The sequence below is a fragment of the Notolepis coatsorum genome (genome assembly GCF_963971535.1).
Source record: "Notolepis coatsorum genome assembly, chromosome: 7".
Classification (NCBI taxonomy): Eukaryota; Metazoa; Chordata; class Actinopteri; order Aulopiformes; family Paralepididae; genus Notolepis; species Notolepis coatsorum.
The window spans coordinates 2,738,129-2,764,603 of NC_140171.1; the positions used below are offsets into that span (position 1 = coordinate 2,738,129).

Consider the following 26,475-nt stretch of genomic DNA (forward strand, 5'->3'; position numbering starts at 1 on the left):
CAAAACTGCATTCATCCCATTCACCTTATTTTTTTTCTTTTTACTTTGAAATCTCAAACTAATTATGATTTGTGACACACTCTTCTCATTTCCCCAAAACAAACAGGGCCATCATATTATACTTTATCTTTTCTTTTAAAGGTCCCATATTGTAAAAAATTGCCTTTTCCAGTGTTTTGCATTGTTTTCAAGCAATCTTCAGCCTATTCCTTTTTTCGGTCATTGAGTTTGGATTTGGTGTGTGAGCTTACTTTGAATATGTACATTTGTGATTATTTATTATTATTATTTTTTCTTTTCTTTTGAAAGTCCACACAAGTGTGTTTTTGATTGATCTGTAAACAAAGACTGAAAATAAACTATCCATCATCAAAACTATATTCATCATCATCATGTGGGGGCGACAGTGGGTCGGGACTGGAGAGCAGTCGTCTGGCAATCCGGAGGTTCCCGGTTCGATTCCCGCTCCTCCCGGGCAGCATGTCGATGTGTCCTTGAGTTGAGCAAGACATTTAACCCCTAATTGCTCCCGATTAGCAGGTTGGCACCTTGCATGGTTGCCTCCGCCGTCAGTGTGTTAATGAATGGGTAAATGTGAGGAACAAATTGTAAAGCGCTTTGGATAAAAGCGCTATATAAAAAAGCAGCCATTTACCATTTAAAAAGCAGCTATGTGGGTTAACTTGTACCAACAACACTGACAAAATGTGAAATCTGTACCACGTCCCGTTTCTGCAGTTCAGCTGAGACAGAAACGCCCCCTACTGAAACAAGCCATTCTGAATAGGGAGGTATAGTCTGACGTCACTGGTTGTTCCACCCGTATATAGGGATTTATCATTGGGAAAATGGATTATCGGCTATTGTAACAATTCTGCTGCATGGAAATTGAAAAGCTTTCCATTTTTGCACAAAATGAGTTCCCTTCTATCACTAACATTATTGTTTAAAAAGATTTGGTTGAAATAAAATTTCGCGATATTTTTGTATGATTAATTGGGAATATTTTCATGTTGAGCTATAGATTGTGGATGAATAAGCACAGAAAGGTACACCATGCCAATGTTAATGCTTTATTTGTTTTAAATGAGGCGACGGCCAGGTATCATAAAAACAAGCAATAAGCATACCCAAACATTGAAACATATATGCCTAAAAATATACAATACAAAAAAACTGCTAGAGGTAAATGCATGAGAAAACATGATGACAACATTTTACATAATTAAAGGTGCTATATAGATAACATTGTATTTAGCCCTAACCACTGGCCAGTATGGCTACTACCATAGTGTATTTATACTTGAATCATTGTACATAATAATACTGTAACACTGCACATGCATCAGATTAGCACTATTACTCAGTAGTACTCATTTATATATATTCCAGTTTAATCACTTGTACATTGTATAATATTGCTCTCTGCAGTTAGATGCCAACTTCTTTTCGTTGTACTGTACTTGTGCTGTATGATGGCAATACATTTCAATCTAATCTAATATAGTTTTGCTGTTTTTCTTTTGCCCCCCATTGACTTCAGTTAATGAAGTATAGACACTGTGTTTGGATTCGCTGTGTCACACAAACTAATAAGACTGTTTTTTTTTTTTTAAAGTTTAATAAGTAAAAGGTTTTATTTTAAATAGATGAGAGGAAAGTACGTAATAACTGCTCAAAACAGATAAAGACGAGATGTGCATGATAAACGGCCAAAATCTGTATCATATATGTAGAAAAAAAGTATTACATTATAATAAATCTGAGATCATTAAAAAAAAGAAAAAAATGTAAGTTACTTATTATTCTCTAACAATTTGCCAACACTACATTTGCATCAATGATTTGGCTGGTGTCCTGCTGCAGAAGTGAAGTTAACCGGTGCATTAAAAGTGTTGCCAGTCATCTGATGAGCAACGACGACTGCACCATTCTGAGCAGAGATTGAGGGAGGAGCAGGAGGACGAGTCATGTGATGAGCAGCGACGACTGCACAATTCTGAGCAGAGATTGAGGGAGGAGCAGGAGGACGAGGAGCAGAAGAGAAGCCGGCGTCTCCTCCTCCCACGGCTGCCTGTCCACCTGGAGGGGAAGGGACAGAAACGGGGCATCAGACACAGAGAAATAGAGCCTGGTACATGAAATGACTCTTGAGGGGAAAAAGAACAGCCCTGTCTGACCTGCAGAGTCTATAGGCTAAATATCATCTGTAAGAAGTAGGGATGCACCAAGCAGCCGATTCCCATTCTGAGAACTAAACTTGAATTTCATATACGAAGAAGAGCGCCACTCGCTTTGACAACAAATGACCGCATTCAGGATAACGAATGCCCTTTTTTTTTCTGTGTCAAAAATGTAGAGAATCAAGTGACTTTCCTTTTTATTTCTCTGACTTGTTAAAGGTGCTATAGATAACAATGAGCCACTAGATGTCCCACTACTGGAGCTCCAGCATGTCTCAACTATAGAAGCATGTTTATCTGCAGATCAGGTGCATTCCACGTGGGGAAAGAGGAAGTAGGGAGGGGAATAGGGGATACATGCACGCAACATGTAAACAACATTCATTTTGGACCCGCCAAATTATTTTGTAATGATAAATACATAAATCAATCATTTATTTGGAGAAAAAGCAATACTTTTATTCTGCACCTTTCTAAAAGCTCTGTGGGAGTATTATTTAGAAGAAGAAAAAAGATTTATCTACATACAAATTAATGTTATCTGTAGCACCTTTAAATGTTTCTCTTGGTATACTGTATCAGGTTTTACTATTGAGGAAATTCTCCTGATACCTACTATACCTTTTAGCCCAGTACTTGAAATATATATTTTTTAATATTTTTCTTATTTTACTACAGTTTTTATTTAATTTTGTACTGTAAATAGTTAAAACGTATAATAAATAATAAAGTTGTCCCCCGAAGAGCGGGGGAAGGTGGATGGAGTGCCCTCAAAAAAGGTCCGGGGAAAAAGAGGGGAAAAAAAATGTTGTTAGTTCGGAATCTTGGAACTTGTTTGACTTGTTCTAGCGACTCGCTGGTAACACTCTAAAGTTCTTCCAACATTTACTGAATTTAAGTGTATGATTTCCAATCACTGTGTCAACTTGTGACTGTTTTAACTAATGTTTAAAACATTTTATAGCTCATTCGGCTTATTGACTCCCTGAAACGTCTAATTTTAGAATTGTATACCTTGTACATTTTATACAGAATCAGTTACCGTAAGCCCATTCAAGGGTATGATGATGACGTCAATGTTAAATAATATCTGTGTAGGTTAGTTAATTTGCATGCTGTAGTAGTAAACTAAGCTTACTTTAGCCCAATTCTGAATTAAGTGGGCGCGTTCTTCTAAAGAGTCCAATTTTATAGAAATACTTTTATTAGAAATACTTTTATTATCCCGTGGGAAATTTGACACTTACATTTGACACTTATGATTCTGAAGAGGGCTGAAGAAGCCCCACGTTTTAAAGTAGGCTACCTTAGGTGACAAAAACGAAAGTGTGACTCGAGGCTGCCACGTTGCGGCGAAACTCATCTGACAATGAAACGAAAGGTGTAACCGGCGCCTAATTACATAGGCCTACTGCACCAGAGATAACATGCAAGTCAATGTAGGTAGGCTACGCCTATTCTCATGCATGAGGCAAATTGTGGGGGGGAAGTGGGAACTGTCTCATTGATTTCGCTGCTTCAAAGCCGAGGAGCCAAACCAGTAACAAGTTCCCTTTTTTTTTTTTTTTTTTTTTTTTTTTTTTTTTACTCGTTTATGGTGTACTATTTGTCAAATAAACAAATCTAAACATTGTGCATCGACAAAAAAGCTTTAATAAAATTGAGCGCGAGTAACCTAAATGATGGAGAGGAGAGAGAGAGATTTGATTGATTTTGGGGCTCATTATTACACTTATTGGACCGAAGCCACATTTCCCGAGTCTAATTCAAAATGTATGAACCTGTACTTTTCATATCGTGCCTGCGGCCCTGGTCACATAATTTCCAAGGCAAAATAAATAGGTCTAATTCTAAATAATTATCTCATATAGCTGAATGAATGAATGAATGAATGCAAACTTTATTTAACAGATTGCAGAATGGGTACATGAATACAGTACACCTCAATACACACAATTGTTAAGGGGATGCAGACCAGAGAAAGACGTTTGTCTTGTTTACATCAGGGTCCCCCATTTTCAATTCATAGTGAAGAGCGCGCTTTGCTGCTCGTTTAATAAACTTTGAGTAGAGGCAAAAAAAATAGCCACCACCTATTATTTATTTTCATATAGTAAAACTTGCCTGCTGTCGATAACTTTGACTCCAGTTCCTTTGCATTGTTGTTGCAGCCGATCGCCGCCAGTAGCTTGACGGTCTCTTGAATGGCACGGGGTTCAGTGAAGACTTGAACCAGTTTATCGGCGAGATCCAGGCAATCAGCGTTCTGGACCGCATTGCGACGCACGCGTGGTTCCTCTCTGCGATCGATCAGTTTGTCCCGAAATCTTTTCAGGTCCCCGTCGCTCAAGTCTTCCAATGCCTCCACTATAAAGGCATGGGCGGTTTTGGCCATGTCTGTTCAAACGTGAAATATACAACAGCGCAGTCTCGTTGAGTCCAAAACGAAAGTGAGTTACACAGACAGACATACAGTTACATAAACACGCTAAGATACGGAACTAATAATGCTTCCTGCAGGGGCGAACTTTCCTCTATAGGGAGGGAGGGACAGGGGGGCCCGGGGCCGGGGGACATGTCCCCCTCTAGCCTTCAAATAAGCTGAGACCAGCAGAAAAACGTGTTTGTAAGTGTTAAGGTATTTTATGACTACACACAGCACCACGGTTTAAAGGAGGAAGGGTGATCTTATCTCTTTTCAAACAGATATACTGAGACGGAGCAGGATGAAAATCATACAGGAGGCCGCACTCCTTAAATTACTGAAAAGTGTCTTAAATTATCTATGCATTATAGGCAAACGAGTCAATATCTATGGCATGATTTGGCATTCATTTAGAAGATTAAAAGGATACTAAATATTTATAGTCTAAAATGTAAAGTACATATAAATAAACATAACGTTCTCTCTGATTATAAGAACAGGTAATGAGGATGATCAAACGATACAAGAATTGTTTAGCCTATGTAGATTATGTTTTGAATTAGAAATGACAATAACCACATGATTGTAATTAATCTGATAAAGTCTTTTTCAGGTATAATAGAAGGTACAAACAATAATAAAAGAAGCGATGTGTTTGTCTTTGAAAATTACCAAACAATATATATGTCTATGGTGGAATTGATAAGTGTACTGTTTTAACCAGGATAAAATTAATCTCCTCTAATACGGGCAGTGGTGCAGTCGTAATATGGGCCAAGGCCAAACGCCACGCGCACGCGCATACACGTCTCTCTCCTCTTTCATGAGGCGGAGCTGGGGACGAGACGGGCGGTCTTTTGTCACATAACACACACACACACACCTACACACACACACACACACGCACACACACACACACGCACACACACACACACACACCCACACACACACACACACACACACACACACACACACACACACACACACACACACCTACACACACACACACACACACACACACACACAGTCTAGGTGATAAGTGCCGGCCGGGGTATACAGCGCGACGAGTCATTTTTGTGTCGTCGCGCCGTATACCCCGGCCGGCACTTATCACCTAGACTTTGCAGAATAATAGGATGCGCGCACTTCTGCCTCAGTGACGTAGCCTAAACGGCGTTTAACCGCGTTTGACCACCACTGCATGCCTGAATACGGGGAAGAGGAGTGTCGGAAACAAACTTCCCCAGTTATCAAAGTCCAGACCAGGCTGCAGAAACAAATGAGTGGGGGGGCATAAAATGTTCTCGGGGGGGGGGGGGGGGGCACAAATGGTTTTTCAACACAGGTTCCCTTTTATACATTTCAGCTGGGACAGCGGCGCTGTGGCTTGCTTGGCGCTACCCACGGTGCTGAACTAAACAGCAAAGAGGCAATTGAAAAATCAAATTTCTCTCAGTAACAGATGTACAACACCACAGAGTACTCTCCTAGAATTATAGTATACCTCACGGGCCGCTGAACTCCTGTTACCATAGTAGCTATACCAATTCCCCTGTAGTCTGGCTAAACCGAGTGTTTGATTGATTGATTGAAAACTTTATTAACATATTGCAGAATGGGTACAATACAGTACAGCTCAATACAAACAACTGCTAAGAGGATACAGACCAGAAAAATACTTTAGTCTTGTTTACATCAGGGTCCCCCATTTTCAATTCATCATAACATATATGACATATACACGACATACAGATAGACAGTACTGCTACATCTATACATTTATGACATACCAGATTTGCAAATACAGTACTGTTTGTGATACAAAAAGTGTCCAGAAAAAGAGTAGAAACTGGACATTGGGGGAGGTTGGGTAGGTGGGGTTGGGTGGGGGGGGTGGGGGGGGGGGGGGGTAGGGGACACACACTGTACACTGTACATTGGAATACTGACAAAGCCATACTTGGTAATTTACTGTACAACTGGGTTAGGACATTTGTAGGGGCCAGTTTCGAATTGCAGTGTTTTTGAAAGTGGGTAGTGATTCACATTCCTTTACAGCTTTGGGTAGGGCGTTCCACATTGATGTGGCATAATTACGAAACGTGTTTAGTCCCTTGTTTCAGCCGAATCTGGGTTTAACATGATTTGTGGAGCTCCCTCTGGTGTTGTGATCGTGGTATTCACTGACCTTTGGGAAGTATTTTGACATGTACATGGGTACCTTGGTCGTGTAGTGTATCTTGTAGACCACCCAATGGCTGAATTGGGTCACGAGACCGCTGCCATCTTAGCGCCAAATGAATATAAATATAGGATTGATTGATTGAAAACTTTATTTAACAGGTTGCAGAATGGGTACAGTACAGTCAAGATATTGTGTGAGCAAAAGTATAGTTAATTTACTCATACAGCTCACAGTGCGACGAAGTGCAATACTCCAATTCAGCCATTGGGTGGGAGGCGCTGCTGAGCGGTCGCCAGACCGCCGGTCTGCGTCTATTTTTTTACCAACGGATTTCCAGTTCCGCGTTCGCGTTCTGCGATCTGATTGGCCACTGATGTTTCTGGTGCGATCTGATTGGACACTGACGTTTCTGGTCATGTGACATGTGCGCCCAATCGCGTGACGCCTGTGTCTTTGCCCATTTCCGCCTCGAACGGCATGCAAACTACCTAACGCCTAGTTTATCACTGGTTAAGCTTAGTTGGTTAAGCTTAGTCGAAGTTGGTTAAGGTTAGAGTTTGGAATCAGGGCTGGTGTTCTATCGCCCTGCTCCAAGACAAACTCTAACCGTAACCAACTTCGAAAGAGTGCCTAAGCTTAACCGGTGAAAGAAACAGGCGTCACACGATTGGCCGCACATGTCACACGACCAGAAACGTCAGTGGCCAATCAGATCGCAGAACGCGCACGCGGAACTGGAAATCCGTTGGTAAAAGTATTGACGCCGCCGGTCTTCGCTCTGAGGCTCTGCAGTTGCATACTATTGGAGAAATGTGGAAGATTGACAATCCAGAGAGACTCTGTGCGCAATCTGCGCGTGCCGATGGACTGGTCTCTCCGCATTCAGGAGACTTATAGAAATTAATATGTGCCATAATAACTGGTGTTATTTGTCTAATAGCCTTCAAAAATATACCACAGTATACAAGTCTATTGGATCATGTGCAGCAGCACCCTCACAGCCGTAGATACAAACAACCACTTAATGCTAAGGCTCTCATGATGTCTCATCCACATTCATTCATTTTCTCCCCCCTCTCTCTCTCCCATGAGCTCAATGTAACGCAGTGGTCTATCCTCCCACAAACAGCTCATCGAACTGTAATTAATACAACACAATTAAGCGTTCAGCGCCCACGGTTGACATTTCATGGACAAGTTCAAACAAATTTGTTCAAAATGCATTCATGGAAGACAATTTTGGGATATGCGCGAGCGAGATTATGTGCCAAATTAATGTTAGCATTGCTTTAGTTGTTGTTGGTGAAATGCCCCTTCAATATTTAGGCTGCATTGATTTGGGCTAATTTGATGTAGGATTCAGGAAAGCATCTATATTAATGACCAAGAACATAGCTGTTGACTATATATCATGCATGACCTAAACTATATAAGAAGATTAAATGCATTTATTAAGGAATGCCAATACTCTGGCATGCATGGGTTGGGATTGGGAAGCAATAGTTTACAAATAAAGATACAGTACATGTCAAGTTAGTAGCCTACACTTACTGGGAAATGTTAATCAAAACTGCATTCATCCCATTCACCTTATTTTTTTTCTTTTTACTTTGAAATCTCAAACTAATTATGATTTGTGACACACTCTTCTCATTTCCCCAAAACAAACAGGGCCATCATATTATACTTTATCTTTTCTTTTAAAGGTCCCATATTGTAAAAAATTGCCTTTTCCAGTGTTTTGCATTGTTTTCAAGCAATCTTCAGCCTATTCCTTTTTTCGGTCATTGAGTTTGGATTTTGTGTGTGAGCTTACTTTGAATATGTACATTTGTGATTATTTATTATTATTATTATCATTTTTATTATTATTTTTCTTTTCTTTTGAAAGTCCACACAAGTGTGTTTTTGATTGATCTGTAAACAAAGACTGAAAATAAACTATTCATCATCAAAACTATATTCATCATCATCATGTGGGGGCGACAGTGGCTCGGGACTGGAGAGCAGTCGTCTGGCAATCCGGAGGTTCCCGGTTCGATTCCCGCTCCTCCCGGGCAGCATGTCAATGTGTCCTTGAGTTGAGCAAGACATTTAACCCCTAATTGCTCCCGATGAGCAGGTTGGCACCTTGCATGGTTGCCTCCGCCGTCGGTGTGTGAATGTGTGAATGAATGGGTAAATGTGAGGAACAAATTGTAAAGCGCTTTGGATAAAAGCGCTATATAAAAAAGCAGCCATTTACCATTTAAAAAGCAGCCATATGGGGTTGTACCAACACTGACAAAATGTGAAATCTGTACCACGTCCCGTTTATGCAGTTCAGCTGAAACAAAAACGCCCTCTACTGAAACAAGCCATTCTGAATAGGGAGGTATAGTCTGACGTCACTGGTTGTTCCACCCGTATTCTCGAAGACACTCTGGTGTCACGAGACCGCCGCCATCTTGGTATAGGGGGACCATACGGATTTCTACCATCAAATGCATGCGTTGAGGTCCGTTTTTATTACATGTTTTATCACATTCTTGTTCATTTCATAACATTTTCATACGATTTGTTTTGAAAATATTGAGGCCAACATGGCATTTCACTATTTCGAAAGCCTTTCTGGTGATTCTAAGGTGAGATATGAGTCAAAGATCTCCCCCTGATTGACTTGACATAATGTCCATACAAAACACCTGCAGACATGGCCATCTCTCGAATACCCAAATTGAAGCTGCTGTGTTACGTTTTGTACTAATAACAAACACAGAAATCCAAATCGCAAGTTTTATATAATACCAACTGATGCATCACGGAGGAAAAAGTGGCTGGTGGCTAACGTTCGGCTAACTCGCTCTGTGTTGTGGTCATGGTAGCTACATGCTAAGCTAACGTTAATTACATAATATCGAACCGATAGGAGCTTATCTTATCTAATCTTACGTGGTGGTACCACGTGTGCCACTACCCGATCAAACATCAACGTAAGATTAGATAAGCTCCTATCGGTTCGATATTATGTAATTAACGTTAGCTTAGCATGTAGCTACCACGACCACAACTGAGCGAGTTAGCCGAACGTTAGCCACCAGCCACTTTTTCCTCTGTGATGGTATAAAACTTGCGATTTGGATTTCTGTTTTTGTCATTAGTACAACGCGTAACACAGCAGCTCTTTGGCATTGTGAAGGACTGAAGAAAATTCCGCTTGATTGTCTTTAATTTGACGCTTTAACGATCCGTTTCTGCACTAAATGAACCGTACACAATGTACCAGGCGGGGCAGTTTCCCCCCACGCTGCAGTTGCCTAGCAACAACAGACAGGAAGTTGACTTCGAGAATAGGGATTTATCATTGGGAAAATGGATTATCGGCTATTGTATCAATTCTGCTGCATGGAAATTGAAAAGCTTTCCATTTTTGCACAGAATGAGTTCCCTTCTATCACTAACATTATTGTTTAAAAAAATTTGGTTGAAATAAAATTTCGCGATATTTTTTTATGATTAATTGGGAATATTTTCATGTTGAGCTATAGATTGTGGATGAATAAGCACAGAAAGGTACACCATGCCAATGTTAATGCTTTATTGTTACTCAGCTGATAGAGTTGTGCCCTTCCTGATGGCTTGTCGTACAGAACTTGTAAGTCGCTTTGGATAAAAGCGTCAGCTAAATGACTAAATGTAAATGTAAATGTTATTTGTTTCAAACGAGGCGACGGCCAGGTATCATAAAAACAAGCAATAAGCATACCCAAACATTGAAACATATATGCCTAAAAATATACAATACAAAAAAACTGCTAGAGGTAAATGCATGAGAAAACATGATGACAACATTTTACATAATTAAAGGTGCTATATAGATAACATTGTATTTAGCGCTAACCACTGGCCAGTATGGCTACTACCATAGTGTATTTATACTTGAATCATTGTACATAATAACATGCATCAGATTAGCACTATTACTCAGTAGTACTCATTTATATATATTCCAGTTTAATCACTTGTACATTGTATAATATTGCTCTCTGCAGTTAGATGCCAACTTCTTTTCGTTGTACTGTACTTGTGCTGTATGATGGCAATACATTTCAATCTAATCTAATATAGTTTTGCTGTTTTTCTTTTGCCCCCCATTGACTTCAGTTAATGAAGTATAGATACTGTGTTTGGATTCTCTGTGTCACACAAACTAATACGATTTTTTTTTTTTTTGCCAACACTACATTTGCATCAATGATTTGGCTGGTGTCCTGCTGCAGTTAACTAGTTAACTAGTGAAGTTAACCGGTGCATTAAAAGTGTTGCCAGTAATCTGATGAGCAACGACCTTTGCACCACTCTGAGCAGAGATTGAGTGAGGAGCAGGAGGACAAGGAGCAGAAGAGAAGCCGGCGTCTCCTCCTGCCACGGCTGCCTGTCCATCTGGAGGGGAAGGGACAGAAATGGGGCATCAGACATGGAGAAATAGAGCCGGGTACATGAAATGACTCTTGAGGGGAAAAAGAACAGCCCTGTCTGACCTGCAGAGTCTATAGGCTAAATATCATCTGTAAGAAGTAGGGATGCACCTTGACGAAGACGGACAGGAGCACTTGGATTGGTCCCCTGGCGCGGCTCACGTTGACGCATGTCTGCTCCCGGCTGCCCTTGGGGGGGAAGGACGACGGGATGGGTTAATCGCAGATACGAATCGCATTCATGCATCGCATGCGTGCCGAATGATGACCTCTGAGCAGGTCCTAAATTATTATTACCAAGCAGCCGATTCCCATTCTGAGAACTAAACTTGAATTTCATATACGAAGACGAGCGCCACTCGCTTTGACAACAAATTACCGCATTCAGGATAACGAATGCCTTTTTTTTTTTTTTAAATGTAGAGAATCAAGTGACTTTCCTTTTTATTTCTCTGACTTGTTAAAAGTGCTATAGATAACAATGAGCCACTAGATGTCCCACTACTGGAGCTCCAGCACGTCTCAACTAGAAGCACGTTTATCTGATCAGGTGCTGTAAAGGCCATATGAGTGTTTTGGTTATTATTATTATTATTATTTCAAATAGAAGGATATGATTTATGGGAATGTTATGATTTATCTGTGTAAGAGCCAAAGCTATATATATTTCGGTTATTGTATTACATGAATGTTTAATATTGATTGGATTTAGATAAAGTCATTGAACCGTCGTATTTGTCATAATAGGGCATTCTGGAACCTAGAACCTTCTAGAGCGTTGTGGTGATGTCATAATAGATCTGTCTGGAACATAAAACAGACTGGAACGTTTGTGGTGATGTCATAATAGTCTTTCTAGAACATAGAACATTCTAGAACCACAGTGTGTCATAACCGAACATTCTAGAACATTTGGGTCTCTATTTATATAGCCACGATTCTCTCTCTGTGTCAGTTGCATCTTCGAAAGGATGGACTCAACAATGAACTGAAGCCAGAAGCCAGCAAGTAGATTTACGGCTGGTACACTACGAAGGAATTTTCCTGTGTGGAGTCGGCGGTGATTTTGGAGACTGGGAAAATACAGTTTTCTTACCTTGTAGTAGTATGTGCATGAGTGACAAGAATATTTAGGAAAGTAGATTTAGGACCACTTCTGTAAAGAAAGACTTTGCAAATAAACCATTTGAATATCTTTACTATACACGGAGCTGTGGACATTGCTTTTCTTTATCAACGGACGTACTACTCACGAGTAAGTAATTTGACCAGTGGAGTGGAGCCCCGGCCCTCACAGGTGCATTCCACATGGGGAAATGGGAACTAGGGAGGGGATATATGCACGATTGCACGCAACATGTAAACAACATTCATTTTGGACCCGCCAAATTATTATTATTATTATATATATTTTTTAAATCTTTTCCCCCCTCCTTTTTCCGATTTTTTCTCCCATCCCACTGTTAGTCGTTATGCCAATTCCCAACCCCCTTCCTGGTTGTTGCGCACCCCCCCCTTACTGTTGGTCCGAGAGGCCGGAGACTGTCACATGCTTTCCTCCGACGCATGTGCAGCCAGCCGGCAGCCAGCCTGGCAGCTCAGATTCTCACTGGGAGAGTGTAACGTGTGGAAGGTCGCACTACCTCTCTCCAGATCCTACCCTCGCTGAGCAGGCGCCCCGACCGAACTGTGGGGGTCGCTGTCCACAACGCCCAGGACCCACCCGCCAGCTTTCCCACCCCCTAATACTGCCAATTGTATTAGTGTGAACGGCCAGCCAAGCTGGTGACAGCGCCGGGAGCTGGGCTCGAACCCAGCATCTCCGGCGTTGGTGACGAACGCAATCTCCGCTACGCCACCTGACCGCCCCGCCAAATAATTTTTAATGATAAATACATAAATCAATAATTTAATTGGAGGAGGAGCAATACTTTTATTCTGCACCTTTCTAAAAGCTCTGTGGAAGTATTATTTAGAAAAGAAAAATGATTATACAAATTAATGTTATCTATAGCACCTTTAAATGTTTCTCTTGGTATACTGTATCAGGTTTTACTATTGAGGAACCCACTATACCTTTTAGCCTAGTATTGGCCCTATATCCGACACCGATATCGGTGCATCCCTCATAAGAAGATAATTGTACTGCTATAATACTAAATCTATAGAGAACATTTGTACCTCTGGTCACTCTGGTTTCCTTCTTTAAGTTATCTGCAGCATTGTGGTTGTTCATCTTCTTCAGAATCGCAATAGTGATAGACACAGCCCCCTCTTCGAGGTATCTGTCCACCATTGCATCCACTATGTCGTGCAGATTCGCTCCCTCCATTAGGCCCCTGGGAATGGGTGCAAAACCCTCCAATGTTTCCAGAGTGAGGTACCATTTGAACTTCATCACGTCTTTACGGCCTAGTTCCTCCAGTATATGCAAGAGCCGCTGTTCGGTCATCGTAGATCACTGACCACGGATGGGAAACCAATCTGTAATGTCAAGCCACATGTTATGGGGGAATACAGATACATGACAGCGTATATAGGTCTTGCTGTGGAAATGCGCAACATGTCATCTAACTAGTGCGAAATGAATAAATCACGTTCAAAATATAAATAACTTCTCCACCACTGTTTGTGATTCTGCCTAAATACTAGGGATGGGTACCGAATTCGGTACTTTTGAGGTACCAAACCGAAACACGTCGGTACTACCGAGTATCGATTCAAGTGAGATACAGAAAAAAATAAAAAATAATTTTTTTTTTTTACCTTTTTTCTTTTCATGTCAACGTTTTCATGTCAAGCCGAAAACTGTAGAAATTGTAGTTATTTGAAGTTTGGATTTTTTTTCACGACTGAGGTAGGTAAATTACATTTCTTGAGACTAAAGTACCGAAAAAAGGTACCGTTGGGTACCGGTATCGATTCACAGGTACCGGTTCAAATGTGAAAGGTACCCATCCCTACTAAATACATTTAATCTTTTAAAGCCAGGACTCAACAGTGCGTGCTTCACTAGTCGCATTTGATAACTTTTGTCTCTCTCTCTCTCTTTCTCTCCCTCTCACTCTCTGTACGTCCAATTATTTGAATTTAATTTAGTGTTTTGTGTGTGTGTGTGTGTGTGTGTGTGTGTGTGTGTGTGTGTGTGTGTGTGTGTGTGTGTGTGTGTGTGTACATTTACTATAGGCTATCTTTTTTACATGGATTAGGCTAATAATTACTAATTAGCTTTAACAATCCTGATTTCTTCAAAAGGAAGATATTGATTTACATAGTATATATAATCTTTTTTCAAGTCAAGAAAATACGATGAAGCTTATCTCATTCTTGGCAAGATTTCTCTCAATAAAATAAAAACACACAGTTCGAGTGTCTATTGAACTGTTTTGTTATATTATCGTATAGCTTACGCTCTGCACTCTAGTGGAACTATCCCTTTATCAATCTAATACTGAATAATTTTTCTCCACATGTACACACGCCTGGCCACACCCACATCCGCTCCTCTACATAAGCGGGGTCGTGGCCATACTAACAGCTCCTTCCCTATTTTCACCACCGTAGAAGTGACTGTATACACCACTTTGAGTTTAGTGCCGAAATAGTTGTTGGAAAGGCGCTACGTTGACATTGTATCTTTGTTTTTCTCCCTTTCGCAATTTTACAAGAAAAACTAAGAGATAATGTTTAGACCTTCGGAGGGTTTAGACGCTCGCAACGTCACCCTTCACCAGCGCTTCACCATCGCCGCGTCCTCCGTGCGTCGTGGGGCGTCTCTGGCTCCGCGGTCGTGGCAGCCAGATATGCCTGGGCGGCGCCCGGTGGTGAGTTTGCCTCGCCGAGGGGCTGTTGAGCCTCCATCTCCTGTGAGATGGCCTGGTTCCGGCCCTGGTTCCCCCGCCAGTGGACAGTCGGCCGATAGGCCGACAGCTCCTCTGGTGGCAGGGGATTTGCGATGCAGACTCTTTGCCTCAGCTTGCTCTCGTCGTAGGGCGGCAAGCTGCAGGGGCGAACGGCCTGGCTTTGATGTTGTGTTGGAGCCGGACAAGAGTTCTCTTGCCTTTTCTCCCATCCCAATGTTAGTCGTATGCCAATTCCCAACCCCTTCCTGGTCGCTGCGCACTTACCCCCCACAGTCAGATCATCTGGGAGAGTGGAGGCTATCACGTGCTTCCTCCGACACACGTCCAGCCAATCAACCGCTTCTTTTCACCTGGCAGCGCGGATCCTCCCTGAGAGGGCGTAGCGTGTGGAAGGATCACACTATCCCACTCAGGTCCTATCCACGCTTAGCAGGCGCCCCGACCGAACTGTAGGAGTCGCTGTTTACAACGACCCGGACCCACCCCGCCAGCTTCTCCCACCCTCTAATACAGCCAATTGTATTAGTGTGAACGGCCAGCCAAGCTGGTGACAACCCCGGAGCTGTGAGCTGGATTCGAACAGGCGAATCCAGCTCACAGCTCCGGGGTTGGTGATGAACGCAATCTCCGCTACACCACCTAACCGCCGACAGCCGCCTCCTGTTAAACTAAACATAGGGGGGTGGTTGATTCCCCGGTGTGTTGGTAGCAGAGTCGACTCTCGGGTTTAGGCCGGGCTTGACCCTGTCTGCCTGCGAGTGTGCCCCCGCACTTTTCATGACGTCTGCCAATCGTGTCAGCCTTCTCTTGGACCTCGACCTCTCTAGGGGGTCGGGTTTTGTGGAGGCTGTGACATGGTGCACAGCATACCGAACGCCCCTTCCGCCGGGGTACTGTTTCACAGTAGACCCCTTAGGCGCCTGTCTAGTCCGCAGTGCTCCGGGCGCAGGTCAAGTTATGCTCTTAGCCTGTTGCCGGGATTGAGGGATCAACCTCTTGGGGGTTGTCTCCCCAGTGCGCCGACTGGCCCCACAGTGTTGTGGGGGTGTAGCCTCTGTGGAGTGCTTCAGGGCGGCGTGCTGTAGGGGGGAAGGGCCTGCTCTTGGATTGGGCCCTGTCCGATACACTGGCGATGTGGGGGGTGGTGTCACTACTAGTGACCGTCTGGTGGGGTCTCGATGCTACAGCATCGTTGGCCTCACCAGGCCCCCTTTCCGGGGGGTCCTGGCCCTCAGGCTGTTCCTGGGGCTGGGTCCTCCTCTGCGCTCCGCTGCTATGGCCTTGCCACAGGGTTGGGTTCTTGACCTTTGACCCCGTGATGTTAGGGGCTGTAACAGGTTTTTTTCCCTTCCCGTTCGTTCCCTAGTGGCATGTGGGATGCGCGCCTGAGTGGTCGCGGGTCCTTCTGTGTGAAGGTAAGTCCCACGATCTGCTCACCCTGTGCGTTGAGGTGCTAACCCCTCTTCACACAGTCGGATCCGATTCCCTCCCGTCCCCCTCTAGGGGGGTCCGGGGGCTGGGGTCCTCCCCAGTTCTGATGGTTGTGGGGGGCCTCAGTGGGTACATTTGTCGAGCTTCCGCTCTGCTCAACTCCTGTGTTCCACTAGAGTGCAGAGCGTAAGCTATACGATAATATAACATACGGTTATCCTATAACCATAGTTATATGAGTATAGCGAGCGCTCTGCACTGACTCACTGAGGACCCTGTGGTCTTCGCCTTCTGTGGTGAAAGACTTGGGAAGGAGCTGTTAGTATGGCTGGCCACGACCCCGAGGCGAAGAGTCTGCGTCGCAAATCCCCTGCCACCAGAGGAGCTGTCGGCCTGTCGGCCGACTGTCCACTGGCGGGGGAACCAGGGCCGGAACCAGGCCATCTCACAGGAGATGGAGGCTCAAAAGCCCCTCGGCGAGGCAAACTCACCACCGGGCGCCGCCCAGGCATATCTGGCTGCCACGACCGCGGAGCCAGAGACGCCCCACGACACACGTAGGACGCGGCGATGGTGAAGCGCTGGTGAAGGGTGACGTTGCGAGCGTCTAAACCCTCCGAAGGTCTAAACATTATCTCTTTAGTTTTTCTCGTAAAATTGCGAGAGAGAGAAAAACAAAGATACAATGTCAACGTAGCTCCTTTCCAACAACTATTTCGGCACTAAACTCAAAGTGGTGTATACAGTCACTTCTACGGTGGTGAAAATAGGGAAGGAGCTGTTAGTATGGCCACGACCCCGCTTATGTAGAGGAGCGGATGTGGGTGTGGCCAGGCGGATGGGTGTGTACATGTGTAGAAAAATTATTCAGTATTAGATTGATAAAGGGATAGTTCCACTAGAGTGCAGAGCGCTCGCTATACTCATATAACTATAGTTATAGGATAACCGTATGTTATATATGTTATTATTCGAACAAAGGGATTACACATTTCATAATTTTTTCCCCTCAGTTTTTGGTTATTGTTACTGAATGTTATTGTTAAGTGGTCGCACAATTTGAAAGCTAATGATATTGATGTTATTTCAATCAATTTAAACTTGGTCCATTTCATGACTATTTTGTTGGGGCGAGGGGGGGCCCAAAACATTTTGGTCCTCCAAAGGGGGGCCTGACAGAACAGGTTTGAGAACCACTGTCTTAGAGAGAGACCAATGATCTAACCCCCCTGACTGAGCACAACATTTATAGGAAACAGGCACTGGAGGAGATCAGAATGTCGCATCAACATTCTGATTTCCTCCAGTGCCTGTTTCCTATTAATCTAATTTCCTAATTTATGCAAATGACATGTCGTCAGCTTGTGACTGCAACTTGTTCCTGTTTGCGGACGACTCAGCCCTGCTGGTCTCTGACAAGAACAAGTTACAGGTTGAAAAAACCCTCAGCTCAGAACTAGGCAAAATCTGCATATGGCTCGCCGACAACAAACTATCATTACACATGGGCAAAACAGAGTCCATTCTCTTCGGTTCAAATAACAAACTCAACAAGACCGACGGCTTCTCAGTTACAGTGGGTGACAATATTGTCACAAGGAAAGATGAAATTACCTACCTGGGTTCCATCCTAGAGGCTAATCTTTCCTGTGACAAAATGGCAACCAATGTAATAAAAAAAGTCAACCAACAAACTCGATTCTTGTACCGGATCTCCTCTCTGGTAAACAAGAATACCCTGAAGACTCTGGCAGGAGCACTCATTCAAGGGTACTACGACTATGCTTGCACCTCATGGTACCAAAGCACCTCAAAGGCGCTAAAAACAAAATTACAAACATCTCAAAACAAACTGGTCAGACTACTGCTTGACCTGACTCCTAGAACCCACCTCACCCCTGCCCACTTTGACAACCTAGGATGGCTTAGAGTAGACGACAGAGTACAGCAACTTGCAATGGGCCTGGTGTACAAGATACACTACACGACCAAGGTACCCATGTACATGTCAAAATACTTCCCAAAGGTCAGTGAATACCACGATCACAATACCAGAGGGAGCTCCACAAATCATGTTAAACCCAGATTCGGCTCAAACAAGGGACTAAACACGTTTAGCAATTATGCCACATCAATGTGGAACGCCCTACCCACAGCTGTAAAGGAATGTGAATCACTGCCCACTTTCAAAACCACTCTCAAAGAACACCTATGGGAGACTGCAATTCTAAACTGGCCCCTGTAAATGTCCTAACCCAACCCCCTCCAATGTACAGTAAATGACCAAGTATGGTTTTGTAAATATTCCAATGTACAGTTTTGCTTGTACAGTTGTACAGTGTTCCCCACCCACCCCTCCTACCCAACCCCCCCCCCCCCCCCAACCACCTCCAATGTACAGCCCCCCCCCCCCCACCCCACCTACCCAACCTCCTCCAATGTACTGTTTGTACGTCAAATGTGTATATACTCTCTTTTCTGGACTCTTTTTGTATCACAAACAGTACTGTATTTGCAAATCTGGTATGTCATAAATGTATAGATGTAGCAGTACTGTCTATCTGTATGTCATGTATGTCATATATGTCCTGATGAATTAAAAATGGGGGACCCTGATGTAAACAAGACGAAAGTCTTTCTCTGGTCTGCAACCCCTTAACAATTGTGTGTATTGAGCTGTACTGTATTGTACCCAGCCATTCTGCAATCTGTTAATAAAGTTTTCAATCAATCAATCAACAGCCTGGTGTAAGAATGGTTATTACACAGATATATGGTTGAATACAAAATATAGGCTGGCCAAGGAAATGGGTAGATCAGTGTACTGTTAGTAGTACCTATAGGCTAGACAGGTCAGGCAACACAGAACTCATAAAGAGTCATAATAACATTTAAAATGCGCATAAGGCTAGATCTAAGCTTGTTTTAGAACAAAACACACTATGAAAATCCTTGACAAATACAATATGGCTACACAACAATTAAAAAAAGCCTCCAATCACGGGCTCTCCAACGCGCTCTCTTACGCGCGCTGCGTAAAGTATTATTATAGTGCATCCATTACCACAATAGAGCACTACTAATATTAGAGCAGTTTGAGGGGGAAATATACTTACTTGTTAAAAGTACACGACGCTACTACTACAATCTCCAGATGATGACGCAGACGCACAACTGCAGCGAGTAGATGTTAGTTTCGATTTAAAGTTTCCGGAAAACTTCTTGACAGAAATGGAGAAGTATGCAACTGCAGAGACGCAGAGCGGCGCTCTCAGGACCGGCGGTCTGACGGCTCGGGCACATTGAACGCGCATGAATTTCACTGCGACCTGAACACTGTGACCTCTTTTTTTTACTTCTAATTTTTACTATGTTTTTATTTCATACTTATCTTGTCATGCACAGTCTCTGGAGCGCAACAGTAAGAAGCATTTTGTACAAAAGTATTCTGTACTTCTGTATGACAACTATTAAAGAAACTTGAAACTTGAAAACTAGAACCAGCAGCAGCACGAGCTCTCTCTCTCTCTCTCTCTCCCTCTCCCTCTCTCTCTCTCTCTCTCTCTCTCTCTCTCTCTCTCCCCCTCTCTCTCTCTCTCTCTCTCTCTCTCTCTCTCTCTCTCTCTCTCCCCCTCTCTCTCTCTCTCTCTCTCTCTCTCTGAGATGTTTCCAGCTGCAGCACATCAGACCGCAGCGCTTACAAGCCCCGCGCTTACAAGCCCTGCACATAGCGACCCCTCGCTTCCATTGGCTGATTTTGGTCACGTGATTTGGGTCCCACCCAATGGCTGAGGTCCCCCGCGCTTAGATACCCCTCGCTTCCATTGGCTGATTTGGGTCACGTGATTTGGGGACCCAATGGCTGAGGTCCTCCGGCCGCTCGCTTCCATTGGCTGATTTGGGTCACGTGATTTGTGCAACCAAAACATTACGTGAAACTAAGTGAAGAAGAACACTAACAGATATAAAGTTTATAAACAAAATGGGCGCATCTTTCAACACCCCTGCGGCGGCGTGTCCTTTGTGTAAGTCTACATATCGCGACCCGATCACATTGAAGTGCGACCATCGGTTCTGCAAGCGCTGTATTGGAGACTTGTGGAGTGACTCCACGACCGGACCGTATTATTGTCCCGAGTGGCAGTGCCACACAGAGTATAAGACGCTTCCCTTTGAGCCAATAGTAACACGGCCGTCCGCATCTGGATCCCTCGCCCTCGCCCCTTGCTGCACCGCAGGTAAGTCAGAGCTTCAATTGGTCATTCAAAACTAAATTAAAAGATAAACATGTTTACCACATGCCCCCCCCAACATCCTCCAATGTACAGTTTCCCCATCCAACCTACCCAACCTCCTCCAATGTACAGTTTCTTCCCCCTCAAATGTATACTCTCTTTTTTAGACCCTTTTTGTATCACAAACAGTACTGTATTTGTAGATCTGGTATGTCATAAATGTATAGATGTAGCGGTACTGTCTATCTGTATGTCATATGATGAATTGAAAATGGGGGACCCTGATGTGAATGAATGAATGAATGAAAACTTTATTTAACAGATTGCAGAATGGGTACAATACAGTACGGCTCAATACATACAATTGTTAAGGGGATGCAGACCTGAGAAAGACGTTTGTCCTGTTTCCATCAGGGTCCCCCATTTTCAATTCATATAGACATTTATGACATACACAACATACATGACATTTATGGCATAGGGACATATAGGTATTTAGTACTGATACATTTGTGACATAAGCGGTATTCAAATATACAGTACTGTTACCCCTAGATCCTGACAGAGTATATACATATGATGGGGAGGGGACTGTACATTAGGAGGGGGTGGGTGGGTGGGAGGGAAATATACATACGGCGGGGAGGGAATATATACATGCGGTGGGGAGGAGACTGTCTATTAGGAGGTGGTGGGGGTTTTGGGCATTTACGGTGGCCAGTTTCGAATTGCAGCCTCCCGTAGGTGCTCTTTAAGAGCGGTTTTGAATGTGGGCAGGGATTCACTTTCCTTTACAGCTTTGGGTAGGGCGTTCCACATTGTTGTGGCATAATTGCGAAACGTGTTTAGTCCCTTGTTTGAGCCGAATCTGGGTTTAACATGATTTGTTGAGCTTCCTCTGGTGTAGTGGTTGTGGTATTCACTGACCTTTGGGAAGTATTTTGACATGTACATGGGCACCCCGGTCGTATAGTGTATCTTGTAGACCAGGCCCATTGCAAGTTGCTGTACTCTGTCGTCTACTCTAAGCCATCCTAGGTTGTCAAAGTGGGCAGGGGTGAGGTGGGTTCTGGGGTTCAGGTCAAGTAGTAGTCTGACCAGTTTGTTTTGTGATGTTTGTAATTTTGTTTTAAGCGCCTTTGAGGTGCTTTGGTACCATGAGGTGCACGCATATTCATAGTACCCTTGAATGAGTGCTCCTGCCAGAGTCTTCAGGGTATTCTTGTTTACCAGAGAGGAGATCCGGTACAAGAATCTAGTTCGTTGGTTGACTTTTTTTATTACATTGGATGCCATTTTGTCACAGGAAAGATTTTCCTCTAGGATGGAACCCAGGTAGCTAATTTCGTCTTTCCTTGTGACAATATTGTCACCCACTGTAACTGAGAAGCCGTCGGTCTTGCTGAGTTTGTTATACCACGATCACAACACCAGAGGGAGCTCCACAAATCATGTTAAACCCAGATTCGGCTCAAACAAGGGACTAAACACGTTTAGCAATTATGCCACATCAATGTGGAACGCCCTACCCACAGCTGTAAAGGAATGTGAATCACTGCCCACTTTCAAAACCACTCTCAAAGAACACCTATGGGAGACTGCAATTCTAAACTGGCCCCTGTAAATGTCCTAACCCAACCCCCTCCAATGTACAGTAAATGACCAAGTATGGTTTTGTAAATATTCCAATGTACAGTTTTGCTTGTACAGTTGTACAGTGTTCCCCACCCACCCCTCCTACCCAACCCCCCCCCCCCCCCCCCCCACCTCCAATGTACAGCCCCCCCCCCCCCCCACCCCACCTACCCAACCTCCTCCAATGTACTGTTTGTACGTCAAATGTGTATATACTCTCTTTTCTGGACTCTTTTTGTATCACAAACAGTACTGTATTTGCAAATCTGGTATGTCATAAATGTATAGATGTAGCAGTACTGTCTATCTGTATGTCATGTATGTCATATATGTCCTGATGAATTAAAAATGGGGGACCCTGATGTAAACAAGACGAAAGTCTTTCTCTGGTCTGCAACCCCTTAACAATTGTGTGTATTGAGCTGTACTGTATTGTACCCAGCCATTCTGCAATCTGTTAATAAAGTTTTCAATGAATCAATCAACAGCCTGGTGTAAGAATGGTTATTACACAGATATATGGTTGAATACAAAATATAGGCTGGCCAAGGAAATGGGTAGATCAGTGTACTGTTAGTGTTAGTACCTATAGGCTAGACAGGTCAGGCAACACAGAACTCATAAATTATTATAAATATTATTATGAGTCATAATAACATTTAAAATGCGCATAAGGCTAGATCTAAGCTTGTTTTAGAACAAAACACACTATGAAAATCCTTGAAAAATACAATATGGCTACACAACAATAAAAAAAGTCTCCAATCAAGGGCTCTCCAACGCGCTCTCTTACGCGCGCTGCGTAAAGTGCCTATTATAGTGCATCCATTACCACATGGGGGACCCTGATGGAAACAAGACAAACGTCTTTCTCAGGTCTGCATCCCCTTAACAATTGTATGTATTGAGCCGTACTGTATTGTACCCATTCTGCAATCTGTTAAATAAAGTTTTCATTCATTCATTCATTCACAATAAAGCACTACTAATATTAGAGCAGTTTGAGGGGAAAATATACTTACTTGTTAAAAGTACACGACGCTACACAATCTCCAGAGGATGACGCAGACGCACAACTGCAGCGAGTAGATGTTAGTTTCGATTTAAAGTTTCCGGGAAACTTCTTGACTGAAATGCAGAGAGACTCTGTGCGCAATCTGCGCGTGCGGAGGTTGGGAGTAGGTGCGTAAAAGTGCCGATGGACTGGTCTCTCCGCCTTCAGGGGACTAATAGGCGTGACTGAATTCCACACGTTTGGTCGAAAACTCCACCCACTGCTTCCTCATCGGACTTCTCTCTGTGTCCTGGTGTGTGTGTGTGTGTGTGTGACTGACAATCTGAATGCGCTAATAAGACTTACAACAACAAATACAAACAACACAATACAACAAATAGCCTATATGACACGAATCGGAATTGAGTTTGGTGTGAAAAGAACAACTTAACCGTTGTACCGTCTTTTACTAGTACTCTGCTATAGTGATCTCCCTTGCCTATATTACTAACTATATGCTAATTATGTCTAAACTACTATGCACTCAAGACTGTAGCACCCAAGTTCGAAGAACAATTTTACTGTTAATTTTACTCTGAAAGTCCAGAGTTGCACCCGAATTCCTGCTGACTTGTACACAACTTGTAAGTCGCTTTGGATAAAAGAGTCAAGCTAAATTACTAAAATGTAAATGCTATGTAAAATGTAAATGCCCCCCCCCCCCCCCACCCACCCAACCACCTCCAATGTACAGTCCCCCCCCCCCCTCCTACCCCCCCCCCCCCCCCACTCCTACCCAACCCCCCCCCCCCCCCCCCCCAACCACCTCCAATGTACAGTCCCCCCCCCACCCCCACCTACCCAATCCAATGTACAGTTTCTACGCCTAATGTATATACTCTTTTCTTTCTGGACTCTTTTTGTATCACAAACAGTACTGTAATTGCAAATCTGGTATGTCATAAATGTATAGATGTAGCAGTACTGTCTATCTGTATGTCATGTATGTCATATATGTTACGATGAATTGAAAATGGGGGACCCTGATGTAAACAAGACGAAAGTCTTTCTCTGGTCTGCATCCCCTTAACAATTGTATGTATTGAGCTGTACTGTACTGTACCCATTCTGCAATCTGTTAATAAAGTTTTCATTCATTCATTCATTCAGATGTTAGTTTCGATTTAAAGTTTCCGGAAAACTTCTTGACAGAAATGGAGAAGTATGCAACTGCAGAGCCGCAGAGCGGCGCTCTCAGGACCGGCGGTCTGACGGCTCGGGCACATTGAACGCGCACGAATTTCACGCACGGGTTCCTAGCGGGATCGCGCGCCTGGCCAGACAGCAGTGTGCTAGGGAGAGTCCGACTTCTTGATTGATTAATTGATTGATTGATTGATTGATTGAAAAGTTTATTAACAGATTGCAGAATGGGTACAGTACAGTACAGCTCAATACACACAATTGTTAAGGGGATGCAGACCAGAGAAAGACTTTCGTCTTGTTTACATCAGGGTCCCCCATTTTCAATTCATCAACATATATGACATATACACGACATACAGATAGACAGTACTGCTACATCTATACATTTATGACATACCAGATTTGCAAATACAGTACTGTTTGTGATACAAAAAGTGTCCAGAAAAAGAGTGATACATTTGACGTAGAAACTGGACATTGGGGGAAGTTGGGTAGGTGGGGTTGGGTGGGGGGGGGGTAGGGGGGACACACTGTACACTGTACATTGGAATACTGACAAAGCCATACTTGGTAATTTACTGTACAACTGGGTTAGGACATTTGTAGGGGCCAGTTTCGAATTGCAGTGTTTTTGAAAGTGGGTAGTGATTCACATTCCTTTACAGCTTTGGGTAGGGCGTTCCACATTGATGTGGCATAATTACGAAACGTGTTTAGTCCCTTGTTTGCGCCGAATCTGGGTTTAACATGATTTGTGGAGCTCCCTCTGGTGTTGTGATCGTGGTATTCACTGACCTTTGGGAAGTATTTTGACATGTACATGGGTACCTTGGTCGTGTAGTGTATCTTGTAGACCACCCAATGGCTGAATTGGGTCACGAGACCGCTGCCATCTTAGCGCCAAATGAATATAAATATAGGATTGATTGATTGAAAACTTTATTTAACAGGTTGCAGAATGGGTACAGTACAGTCAAGATATTGTGTGAGCAAAAGTATAGTTAATTTACTCATACAGCTCACAGTGCGACGAATTGCAATACTCTAATTCAGCCATTGGGTGGGAGGCGTTGCTGAGCGGTCGCTAGACCGCCGGTCTGCGTCTATTTTTTTACCAACGGATTTCCAGTTCCGCGTGCGCATTCTGCGATCTGATTGGCCACTGACGTTTCTGGTCGTGTGACATGTGCGGCCAATCGTGTGACGCCTGTTTCTTTCACCGGTTAAGCTTAGGCACTCTTTCGAAGTTGGTTAAGGTTAGAGTTTGTCTTGGAGCAGGGCGATAGAACACCAGCCCTGATTCCAAACTCTAACCTTAACCAACTTCGAAAGAGTCGCCTAAGCTTAACCAGTGATAAACTAGGCGTTAGGTAGTTTGCATGCCGTTCGAGGCGGAAATGGGCAAAGACACAGGCGTCACGCGATTGGGCGCACATGTCACATGACCAGAAACGTCAGTGTCCAATCAGATCGCACCAGTAAATGTAAATGTTATTTGTTTCAAACGAGGCGACGGCCAGGTATCATAAAAACAAGCAATAAGCATACCCAAACATTGAAACATATATGCCTAAAAATATACAATACAAAAAAACTGCTAGAGGTAAATGCATGAGAAAACATGATGACAACATTTTACATAATTAAAGGTGCTATATAGATAACATTGTATTTAGCGCTAACCACTGGCCAGTATGGCTACTACCATAGTGTATTTATACTTGAATCATTGTACATAATAATACTGTAACACTGCACATGCATCAGATTAGCACTATTACTCAGTAGTACTCATTTATATATATTCCAGTTTAATCACTTGTACATTGTATAATATTGCTCTCTGCAGTTAGATGCCAAC

General features: G+C 43.3%; 1 protein-coding gene across 1 annotated transcript; it reads right to left on the minus strand.

Annotated features, from left to right (window-relative positions):
- Nucleotides 1-10,371: 10,371 nt before the first annotated feature.
- On the minus strand, nt 10,372-23,591 carry LOC311231549 (uncharacterized protein). Its single transcript, XM_084318171.1, has 4 exons — nt 23,437-23,591; nt 13,432-13,734; nt 11,362-11,439; nt 10,372-11,215 (listed from the first exon to the last, which is right to left on the minus strand). Exons 2-4 carry the CDS (start codon nt 13,700-13,702, stop codon nt 11,061-11,063), a joined length of 504 nt encoding a protein of 167 aa, XP_084174297.1. The 5' UTR covers nt 13,703-13,734; nt 23,437-23,591; the 3' UTR covers nt 10,372-11,060.
- Nucleotides 23,592-26,475: the final 2,884 nt, after the last annotated feature.